This window comes from Anabas testudineus, chromosome 6, assembly GCF_900324465.2.
Source record: "Anabas testudineus chromosome 6, fAnaTes1.2, whole genome shotgun sequence".
NCBI lineage: Eukaryota > Metazoa > Chordata > Actinopteri > Anabantiformes > Anabantidae > Anabas > Anabas testudineus.
This window is the reverse complement of record NC_046615.1, coordinates 4,954,646-4,966,503: the sequence shown is the minus strand read 5'-3', so window position 1 is coordinate 4,966,503 and position 11,858 is coordinate 4,954,646. Positions and strand designations below refer to the sequence as shown.

Below are 11,858 nucleotides of genomic sequence, written 5' to 3'. Positions count from 1 at the left end.
TATGATGATGAGTCACCCAAAACATACACAAGTACAAAGGCCACCGCATAATAAAACAATAAATGGGTGATTGCTAGCAGGGAGAAGAGGGACCATGCTACCAGATAAAACAGTGCTAAAATACATAATGTATACATAAATACATGATAAAATAAATGAACATTTAACCCAACTCTGAAAATAATAGCTAGTCAAAACAGCAGTGGCCAGTTGTCCTACAACAAAACACAAATGGTTAGTTAAGACTGTTTGCAGTCCTTAATCTAGTTAAAGGTCACAACATGTTTTTTTTTACCTCTTGGCTTTCAGTGTAACACCATCCAAGCAGGACCAGTAGTGCTCATTTGCCTGGTGATACTCCTAGTCTGCTTGTAGCTCAAAAGTTGAACTGGGCCAAAACAAATAATACATAAAAATACATAAAACTATTTAAAACAAAACTAAAGCAAGGCTGGACCAGCCCATACCTCCTGGTAGTTGTCTCCCAGCCATTTTCTGAAGCAACTCATATGTGCTCTTATTCATGGTCAATGGCTATTGCTTCCAGATGAGAGTGGAGCCAGAGCAAAGAGGGAGGAGGAGGTGGAGCTACCTAAGTGTTTGAATCCCATGGTGCCTTCGAGGGCTGTTGCTCTATTATTCTGAATTTCTAAATATTATCAGCAAATTCTGAACTATCAATACAATATTGGTAAGTAGAAAGACCAGAATGTTATGTATGTTGTAGAAGTGTAGCTGACTTTCTTTATTTTCTAGCTGATGGCTGGGCCCCACAGACTAGAATCATCAATAAATAAGCAGTAACAAGGTCCCTAAAACACACAAAACAAAGCTAATGGTCAACATTTAGTGAGTACTCACTGCAAAATTACTAGAACACAGTTCACACAAAAAATACCTATTTTTGAATAAGACTCAACACATTTCTTCCTAATTTGGGTCATTTTTTAAACCACCACAGCTACATTACAATTGCTCTTGGATGGCTAAAAAAATGACGTGATCTTCAGACTAAGGTGGATATTATTTACGTATTAGGTTTGTCTGGAAAATGAAACAGACAAAATTATGTAATGCATGTATATATAGTATTAAGTTCTTTTCATTTTAAAGTTAGCAAAGATACACTTGAGGTCACCACTAACCTTCTGTTATCTTGTGTATTATTTCCCTAGATTAAAGATGCTCCAGGAGAAAAAACAGATGAACTGTAAGTGAAGAACTGTGTAGCACGTTAGATTTATGAGGGTCCACTCTGTGCCAAATGTATTGGAACAGTGAGGCCACTTCCTTTATTTTTACTGTAGACCAAAAACATTTGGGTTTGGCATCAAAAGCTAAATATGAGACAAAATATCAACATTTCAGCTTTTATTTCCAGGTGTTTATATCTGGATCTGATACACAACTTTAAAGATCGAACCTTTCGTTTGAACCTGCCCATTTTTCATGTGTGCAAAAGCATTGAAACAGACTTAAAATAGATTCAAGTGAATAAGACTTAATATTTTCTTGCAAATCTTTTGCTTGCAATAACTACATCAAGCCTATGACCCACTGACATCACCAAACATTTGCATTCTTCTATATTGTTTCTCTACCAGGCTTCCACTGCAGCCTCTTTCAGTTGTTTGTATTGTATTCTTACCCCTGATGAACTCTTTTGCTGTTTTTGGGGCAGTATGTGTTGGGTCATTTTCTTGCTGCATGACAAAGGATCTCCAAATCAGTTTTGGTACTAACAGTTGTTTGAGGTTCTTTCTTCACAGTTCTCACGTTTCTGTCGTCAGCTACTGTTATCTTCCTTAGTCTACCCATGTGACGTCTGTTACACCAGTGGTTTCTTTCTTCTTCAGGACATTCCAGTTGGTTGTACTGGCTATGGCCAGTGTTTGTTCAATGGCTTTGATTGATTTTCCATCTTCTCTCAGCTTCTTCACAGTTGCTTGTTTTTCACCCACAGACAACACTCTGGTTTGCATATTGGTTACACCTCTTAACTATAAATGCAGGCAAAACCAAAATCTGAAACAGAGAGTAGACATTTAGTGCAATTTATTATTTGAATAATCAATGTAATACATAATATTTATGTTGTAGTTGATTTGCTAGATATTTACCTATGTTGCTGCTATATTGAAAGTCCACATTGAAGTTGTTGAATAAGAAATTGTGTTTTGCTGTGTATTATAGTGCATATTGCATTTTGTGTTTGATGACAGTCTGGGATCTGGCCTAGTTTCAGTGACTTTATGATTGGTTGCTAAATTTTAAATATCTTACTATGCAAAAGGGTTAGTTGTATGTACATGTAAATGATGTTAAGAAAATCAAAGTTGCATTAATTTGCCCAACTAAATGAAACATGTTGACTGTTTTTAAATAGTAATTGTACAGTAGTAATTCTTATTAAAGATGTACTCTATACGAAGTTGATAGAAGCAAACTGTGTCTGTCTGCAATTAAAAAAAATCTAAACAGCTGTCAACAATTAAGGATTAGGTCTGTAAAACCAAAACAACAAGCTCACAAGCTTTTATAGAACAGAGTCAGACCAGAGTTTTCTTAACATTACAACTGGTTTTATGCTGAAAGGTAGTTTTTTATTGGTTCTTATTTAATACTACAGTACGCCAGTTACAGTGGGTCTCTTCCTGGGTCACAACCCATCAGGCAGTTCCTCTGAGCTGGAGCTTCATGCCATAGGGTTTGGGGGTCTGCGTAATCCCAAAAAGAGGGATGTAATCTGGCTCTCCTGCATCCTCAGGCCAGATGAACTTGAACTTCCTCAGCAGAGTCACCACAAACAGGAAGAGCTCCATACGAGCCAGACCCTCTCCAAGACACATACGAGGGCCTGTGTTTTAAAATACCAATGACATTAGATTAAAAAAGTGAAGAATGAAAGTTTCATAGATATTCTTCAACATGCTGATATTTTTGTCCTGTTATTATATATATATATATATATATATATATATATATATATATATATATATATATATATATATATATATATATATATATACATATATATATATATTCATGCACCTGCAGAGAAAGGAATGAAGGCCTCCGGTTTCACAAACTCTTCATTCTCATTGAGAAAATTTTCAGGGTTGAATTCATGGGGGAATTTCCACTGTCCCTCCTCAAACATCACTGAGGACAGATTGGGAATGATAATGGTTCCCTAAAGAACAAACAAACCAACAACAACAAATATTTTTTATGTAATCTAATGCTTCTAACTGTTTTGGAAAAACATAAACTTTCAACTGCCATTATGGTGACATGTCTGCAGCTGCCGTTTGTTGAACATGGTTGATAGTCTGAGACTATCCCAATGTTAACAATTTAGAGTGGAGCCCAGGACGCAGAGACGCAGTATTGAAAGCCTTTCTAGTTTCAAAACTAAAAACTATCAAGCTCCCATAGAGACAACGTCTGCTCCCGGACCATCTAAATTATATATATATCAAAAAACAACCAAGAGGAGTAATTCATAAGAACTTAATAAAATTAAAGACGACTCCTCTTAAAGAACAAAATATGTGACCATAAAATACATTTATTTTGTCTTTCTGAAATCCAACTGCAGCAGGAAGAATATGTCATCCTAAATGAGCCATTGTGACATAATAATATGATTACCTAAGGCAGGGGTGTCAAACTCAATTGCACAGGGGGCCAAAATTCAAAACACATTTTAGGTCGCGGGCCGAACAGGATAAACATTTATTGAGCACAAAAAAATTTTTAAAACTTAACTTTTTTTTAACATAAACCTTAAAAAACTTATATTTTGCTCTCTACAGAAATATATCCTCTCTAAATTAGATATTATATATATTAAGTTAGAAATAAAGTAAACATTAAAAGAACAAATATCCAAAATTACTTTAATCCTATGTGATTTTATATAAAAAATAAACTTAAATTTTAAATATCCCAAAAGATTTTGCTCTCCATAAAAATATATCCTGCCAAAATTATACTAATTCAAAATGTGAACATGCTGCATAACAAAACCTGGAAATATAAATAAAATTTGTGCTTTTCAGCAATAACAAATCAAATCATTCAGTCTTTGCTCTTATGTCATTTTATCAGAGCTGCATCTGTTTTTGTCAACAAGTTTATATTTGTTGTGAGGTTCTGTGTTGTGGAGATTCTCAGGATGGACTGCAGGTTCTCACCAGTGAGACGACTCCTGTGTGCTGTTTTGTTAGTCTTCATCACTGAGAAGAGCTTCTCACTAAGATTTGTGCTACTAAACATAAACAAGGTTCGAGCCTCATGTGGAGGGAGCTGGGACATTTCTGCGGGAATGGAGTGAATAAACTGTGCAGCCCTGCAGTGTCCTACTTTACCTTCAGTCATTACACTGCAGCTCAATCAGCTCCATCTGAATCTGCAAAGCTCTGTGAGAACTCGGTTTATCAGCAAAGTGCGTATTTCTGAACACCGCTGTAACGATATGGTTCAACATTACTTGGCATCGTGAGGACCAGCTTCATAATAACTAGCAGCATCATAAACTAGACTTGATTAACGTGGAATGTGTTCGGCAAGGCAGCTGAAGCGCTGCATTATGGGATCTGTAGTTTCTTGTGTTACCAGCGCTTCATATCGCCGGGCCATTAATAATAATAATATAGAAATGATATAATTACACGCTGGGCCGGATGTGGCCCGCGGGCCGTGAGTTTGACACATATGATCTAAGGCATATTAATTATCATGTTTCTGAAAGCACAGATCAAGGTGAATCTTCCACTCAAGCTTATTATTCAACCATAGACCTAACATTGTTTTAATCGTTTTACTTCATTTGAGAGCCTCACTCTTAGCTTCTCTTAGCCAAAAAAGAGTTTTTAATTGAATTATCAGGTTTCCTATCACTATTACACTCCTATTACTATGCCAGTAAGTAAGATGTAGATGTTAACAATAGCTACCTCTACATTTAATTCACTACTAGACTCCACTGCTTTTTCAACCACACTCTGATATTTCTCAGTTTCATGTAATAGTTTTTCCAATTACCCTAAAGTAGATGTTTATCTGAAAATGCTTCCAGTTTATGCATGTTAATGATGAGTCTTTGATGAACACAAAAGTTAGTTACAGAGTTCGACAGGATTTGGGACTTGGACCAATTCATTTCTTAGGCAATGTTATTAGGAAATGCTCTGTCAATATTCATTGCTACGCAGGGTTAGCTATATTAGCTATAGTTCAGCTATATTTATCTATGAAACTAGATAGAAATAATCAATTAGTTAAACTTCAAGCATGCTTAAAACACATAAAGGCCTGGATGCCATCTAATTTTCTGCTCCATAGTTCAGACAAGACAAAAGTTATTCAATTTGGTCCTAAATTCTCAAAGATACAGTGCCTATAAAAAGTATTCATCGCCTTGGTGAAATCAGTTTTTGCATTAATATTCACCCCCTTTAAAATGACAACAGAGGTCCAGTTATTTGGTGCTAGTAGATTTAGTACATGTCTAAATCTGCCTAGAACAGACTGTCCACACAAACTGAGTGACTGTGCTCAGGAAAGACTAGTGAGAGAGGCCACTAACACACAGATAACTACTCCTAGTTGGGAGTTACAAGCTTCAGCAACTGAGATAGGAGAGACTGTACATACAACAACTGTTGCCTGGGTTCTGCACCAGTCAAAGCTTTGGGAGAGTAGGCAAGGAGAAAACCACTGTTGAAGAAAACCCATGTTAAATCACAAATTGAGTCCACCAACAGGCATGTGAAAGATTCCATGGTCCAGTGGAAGAGGGTTCTTTGGTCTGATGGGACCAAAATGGTGTTTTTGTCCATCAGACAAGACGCTATGTTTGGCGAACACCAAACACAGCACATGACCACAAACACACCATCCCAACAAACAAGGTGGTGGCAGCATCATGCTGTGAGGATGCATCTCGGCAGCTGGCCCTGGAAGGCTTGTTAAGGCAGAGGGTAAGATGAATGTGGCAAAATATAGGACAATCCTGGAGGACTGTTATTCAGTCGGCCCGACAATAAGGTGAATGTTCTGGAGTGGCTGAGTCAAAGCCCAGACCTCAATCTAATAGAGAATTTGTGAATAAACTTGAAAAGGGCTGTTCTCCTTTTCCTTATACCTAAAAGAAATCTCTAGAACTGCCTTCTTACATCTCAGGAATATTGCTAAAATCAGGAGCATCCTGTCTGAAAGACCATCCATCCACCCATCCATGCATCGTCTTCCGCTTATCCGGGGCTGGGCCTTCCCTCTCCCTAGAAATCACCTCCAGCTCTTCCAGGAAAATACTGTGGTGATCCCAGGTCAGTTAAGAGACATGTGTCTCGGGATCATCCCAGGGCCTTCTTTTGGTGGAATATGTCCAGAACGGTTGCCTTGGAGGGCCCAGAGGACCCAGAGCTCAAGGTCAGGTAAGAATAGGAACATAGATTGACTGGTAAATCAAGAGCTTCACCTTTCGGCTCAGCTTCTTCTACACCACAACAGACCTCTACTTTTACTTCAAGACTGGACTACTGTAATTCACTACTAATAGAATGCCCCAATACCTCCTTAAAAATCTTCCAGTTAATCCAAATGGAATTAGCAAGAGATATCATCCATTGGCTCCCTGTAAAATATCCTTCTCCTCACATATAAAGCACTTCATAATCAAGCTCCATCTTATCTTACAGACATCTTAGTACCATATTATCCCAGCAGAACACTTCGCTCTCAAAGAGCAGGGCTACTTGTAGTTTGTAGAGTTTCCAAATGTAGAATGGGAGGCAGAGCCTTAGCTATCAAACTCCCCTCGTGTGGAACCAGCTCCCAGTTCAGGTTCAGAAGGCAGACATGCTCTCTACTTTTAAGATGAGAATTAAAACTTTTCATCTTGATAAAGCTTATAGCTGTGTCAGGTGACTCTGATCGATCTCTTTGCGAGTCTGCTGCAGGACCCCTGTTAATATACTGAGCTTATTTCCTTTCCTCTCTCCACTTTTATGCCACCAGTGATTTACTTTTTGTCTTCTTTCTTCCATAGTTGTGTTTTCTCCTCTCTGTCCCCCTTTGTCTGCATTTTTCCGCCTCCGAGCTGTATGTTTGCAAGGTGCAGTTACTGTCCCTCCCAACCTACTCAGTGTTTTTGTTGCTTCTTGTTGCCTCTTCTCTTTCCATTCACCTCAACCGTTCGAGGCAGATGGCCGCCTACCCTAAGCATGGTTTTGCTTGAGGTTTACTCTGTTAAAGGACATTTTTCCTCTCCTGTTGCCTAGTGCTACTTAAGTGGGATTGTTGGGTTTTCTATATACACTTTTTAAGGTTTTAAACCTTACACTGTAAAATGCAATGAGATGACTTTTGTTGTGATTTGGCACTATATAAATAAAGCAAATTAAACTGAATGAAAAGTTGCATACTACTTTCATTTAAGTAGGTTTCACTTGCAAGTGCTTATTGTATGTTTTTTGTACCAAGACAAACTAAATTCTTGACTTACCCGTGGAATAGAATATCCCAATAGTTCTGTGTCTTTAGTCGTGCAGTGGAAAAAACTAAGAGGAACAGTGTTAGCCACCCTCTGAATCTCATGAATGACAGCCTGCATAAGAGAAGCAGCTCTTACATTTTTGCACTGTATCATCTCAGAGTTGAATACAAAATATTTTACATCACAGCATATTAAAATTAAAATGCAATGTAAGTATAAGTACAATACAATCATCATTATACCTGCACGTAGGGCATTTGGTGTCTGTCTTCAAAACTGGCGTCATCCTTCCCATCCAGAACTTTGTCTATTTCCTGCTGACAGCGCTCTGAGGAATACAAAGAGAAAACCAGCATGAGAAGAGGGAATTAAATGTGTATTTGTATTGTTCATAAGAGGATTTTCTGTGGATCACTTTTACTTATTTAAAACAAATATCAAGGTGATAAACAGATAATACCCTGTATCTGTGGATAATTCATAAGGTAGAGGAAGAAAGAAAGCAGTGTGTTGGCAGTCGTGTCAGTTCCAGCAGCGTGAAGATCCATAATAAACGCACCAAGCTGGTCTTCAGAAAATGATGAGCCATCATCTCCTCTCTATGCAGGCAGACAAGAGAGAAAGAGTGAGTAAATATGACACAATACTTTATTGACAGAAAATTCATCTTGCATCTCAAGACAGCACTCCAGTAATAATATCACTGATAAATGTGCACAGTTCATTATCTAGAATTAAAATAAAATGATGCACAAACCTTCTCTAATTCATCCAGGTAGCAATCCATAAAATGTCTCGGTTTACCAGGAACTCTGGTCTTTTTATCCTCAGCCAAAATCTCTGCATGTTTTTCACGTGCGGTCTAACAAGACAAAAGGCGTGGTGAAATAAAAAAAAAAAAGGTTCATAATGTTTTGAAAACATGATTTTATGTAAATGTTGAGGTATTTCCTTTGATACTTTCGTTATTTCCTTCTTTCTTTTAAACATCCATATATTCTAGATGATGTTTCCATGGACAGAAAATGCTGAATAACCATAACTGAGCAAAATCTGTTAGGAGTCATTTTGTCTTTCAAGGACTTGAGGTTCTCTCTTGTATACTGTAGTGCCAAGAATCACCATAGACATTGTTTATGTTCAATTCTGTTGAACTCCAACAACTTTGATGTAGTACAGTCTCAGTTCTACCTGGTTATTTTGATATTCCAGTTGGCCTTGACTATAAATATTACCAGGGACTAATCAACTACACTCAATGAACAATTACCTGTGTAAAGAAAACATCATTTCATGACTGTTTGCCAGACTTTTAAATCAAAATTCTATAAAACGTACCGTGAACAACTTAAAGGCTCTCTGAAAGGGCAGAGGCAGGTTGCGCAGCATGGGCATAGAGTCATAAATCTGTATCAGTGAGAAATATGATATGTTTTGGTGTTCATATAGTTTATCCAGACAAAATATACTGATTAAATACATTTACATTACAACATAATTCACCAGCAATTTATCCTATACCTAAATTTAATATTTTTAATCGCAGTAATCACTGTAAATAATGTTTTTGTTTAATAAAACTGACTCACCAAACCCCAGAACCCATTGATTAGTTTTCCGGTGTCAAGAAAAGCAACAACGAGAGACTTCATGAACTCGTCATCATAGTTGAAGTGCTTAGCGAACAGGACCTGGCAGATGACATTAGAAGCTGCGCTGTGGAACAGCACATGGGGACAGATGGTCTTACCTGGGAAAACAAGATGAACAGTGATATTTGAGCCAAACACAGTCACAAAGATTCTAATCCTTATATGATAAGATATGCCCAACAATCTAATAAAAGAAAATGATTTGAATATATACATTGATTAGATTGTTCAAGTTTCAGCACAGAATTCAGACGACCATGAGGTCCTTCTCAATATTAATGTTTAGCCATATAACAAACAATCCCTGTGTCCTGTTGGTAAAGTGGGCATACTTGCACTCTGCTCCAGATGTTTGATAAGGTGATGAACTTCTACCAGAATCCTTTGCTCCATAGAGTGTTTTCCTAGCCCAAAGTTTCTCAGCGTCATTAGACCAAAGCGCCGTTGTTCTCTCCAAACAGGGTTGTAATCTGCTAGAATCACTCCAGGTGCTGCATGCAAAATGTTTTACTTTTAAGTACATTTTTAAATGCACTGAATGGTTTTTTATACAAAAGAAAGGACACAGCAGCCTGCTGTTCTTCAGGAAACCATGTCCTTTAAATGTGTAGAACAATGTGTTGTCAGTCGGCAATAGTGAGTGCACTGTTCTGTACGATCAGTATGTTTTAGAGTGACAGTAGGAATTTTTGAATACTGTATATAGATTCAAAACTTTTGTTTAGCTGCTTGTTGTGTTGCTACAGACTTGAACATAAGTTCACCTTGATTCTGCAAATAAAGTCTTATTGATTTGTCAGCACTTTAGAGTCACCCTTTCTCCACTTTTTATGTGTACAATGAAATCCTGAACATAAAAAGAAGTGATGAGTGATAATGTAAAACCTTATAGTGAAAGTTTCATATAGTATTGACTGTATTTTGAGGATGGACAACTATATTATCAGGGCAATTCAGATTATTACAGTGCCTGCCTCACAACACCAATGTCCCTGGCTGAAGACCCGATTGGAACCATTGCTGCATGTTGTATCCTTTGTCCTATCTGCCTCTTTGGTGCCTCAATATCAAATAAAAACTAAAACAGATTTATACTTGTTAATTTAGTTTGTACAGACATGTTCATAGATGTATAAAAAAGCCCAGATTTTTCTGGACAACATCACATTTGTCAGGCACGTTGCATTACATTATGTTACATTAAAGATACACAAAGGTACCTTTTACTTGAAGAATATGATTCATCATTAGGTCTTTTGATCTGCCAGAGAAGTCAGCAGCTTTAGTGACCAGGGCTTCTCTCATGGCCTGGAGCCCGTTAATGATGACCATTGGCCTGGAACCAATAAACAGGCTGTAGACATTACCGTATTGTTTGGTCAACTGGTGACAAAGAAATAATTGCTAATTAGTGACACTCGTATAACATTTCTGCAACTGCAGCCAATGTAATGAGTTAATTAACAAACTATTTCCCAATTCCAATTTCTAGATATACACTTTGTTACATATTTTTTTAGAACAAGTTCTCATTTATACCATTCCTCTAGCTTTCAATGGTGGCAAATAATTGAGATTAGATGAGAATACGAGCTCTTTGTCCTTTCTGGGTAAAGTGCTCAGTGAATTAGATAGTCAGAGCAACAGAAACATTTTTTACATAGAAAAGCTTCAGCAAACGCAATGTACCATTTGGACACATGGGAAAAACTAATGTTTACTGATAATGCGCCTCTCTAGACTCATGTAGCTATTCCAGATACATTAGTCATTACCAGCATTAACAGTGTCTACACTGTATTTCTGATCAATTTCATGTTACAAAATCTTTCATTCAAAACGAATGTAACTATGTTTTCTAACCTTTGAACAGTAGTGTAAATGTAGAAAAATGCAGAGCAAAAGCACAAATCTCACTCTGCAGTATGTAAAATAAATGACTGGCAGTTTAAAGAATTGATGTAATTTTGGTTGTTTAATCTTAGAAATCCAACAGAACAAGTTTTCAGTATATAAATATAGCAATTATCTTCTTGTGGTATCATCCATTAACGTTACCCTCTTCAGATCTGCAATGGGATTCTCCAGATTTAGGTGTAGCAAGTTTCCAAGGATGGGAACGGGTCGGGGTCCTGGAGGGAAGTTTTTAGCCCTGTGTGTCCGAAAGAGGAACAGGAAGAGCAGAGCAGCCAAAAACAGAGCCACAAATGCATACATGATGAACCTGTGACTCTGATCAACTTATTTTCATGTTGTCTCTCCTTTATATTAGCTTTACAAACGGACTTTTGCCCAGTTATTTGACCTGCTGGCTTACTGCATTGGGTCAGTCACTTGTTAACTGATTCGACTTTGATCAGCAATTAAATAAATAAGGGTTATTTAAATTTAGGAGACCCCACAAGTTTACCTCACCTTTAATGTTCCTATAAAAGATTCTTCTATAAATAATTATTTTAAGATAGAGGTCAGGTCCAGGTCATATATAGACTATATTAAACAGTGTTCATTACAAACATTAACTTGATGCTCCACTGGAGGGCACTATTAACCTTCTGTTCTCTTGTCTGTTATTTCCCTCTATTGTAGAAACAAGCCAGTGTGAGAGAGTCAATTATACCCTTTAATTATATTGTGCTAAGTCAGGCAAAGTCTGACGATGAACAAACCACGACGGTTTTACAAACCAATGATGACTTAAC

The 11,858-nt window shown here is 37.2% G+C and overlaps 1 protein-coding gene across 1 annotated transcript; it reads right to left on the bottom strand.

Moving 5' to 3' along the window:
* Nucleotides 1-1,379: 1,379 nt before the first annotated feature.
* On the bottom strand, nt 1,380-11,852 carry LOC113165640 (cytochrome P450 2F2-like). Its single transcript, XM_026365318.1, has 11 exons — nt 11,215-11,852; nt 10,377-10,539; nt 9,489-9,647; nt 9,094-9,254; nt 8,843-8,911; nt 8,262-8,366; nt 7,965-8,103; nt 7,747-7,832; nt 7,514-7,615; nt 3,052-3,193; nt 1,380-2,857 (listed from the first exon to the last, which is right to left on the bottom strand). Exons 1-11 carry the CDS (start codon nt 11,371-11,373, stop codon nt 2,670-2,672), a joined length of 1,473 nt encoding a protein of 490 aa, XP_026221103.1. The 5' UTR covers nt 11,374-11,852; the 3' UTR covers nt 1,380-2,669.
* Between the last annotated feature and the right edge of the window lie 6 nt (nt 11,853-11,858).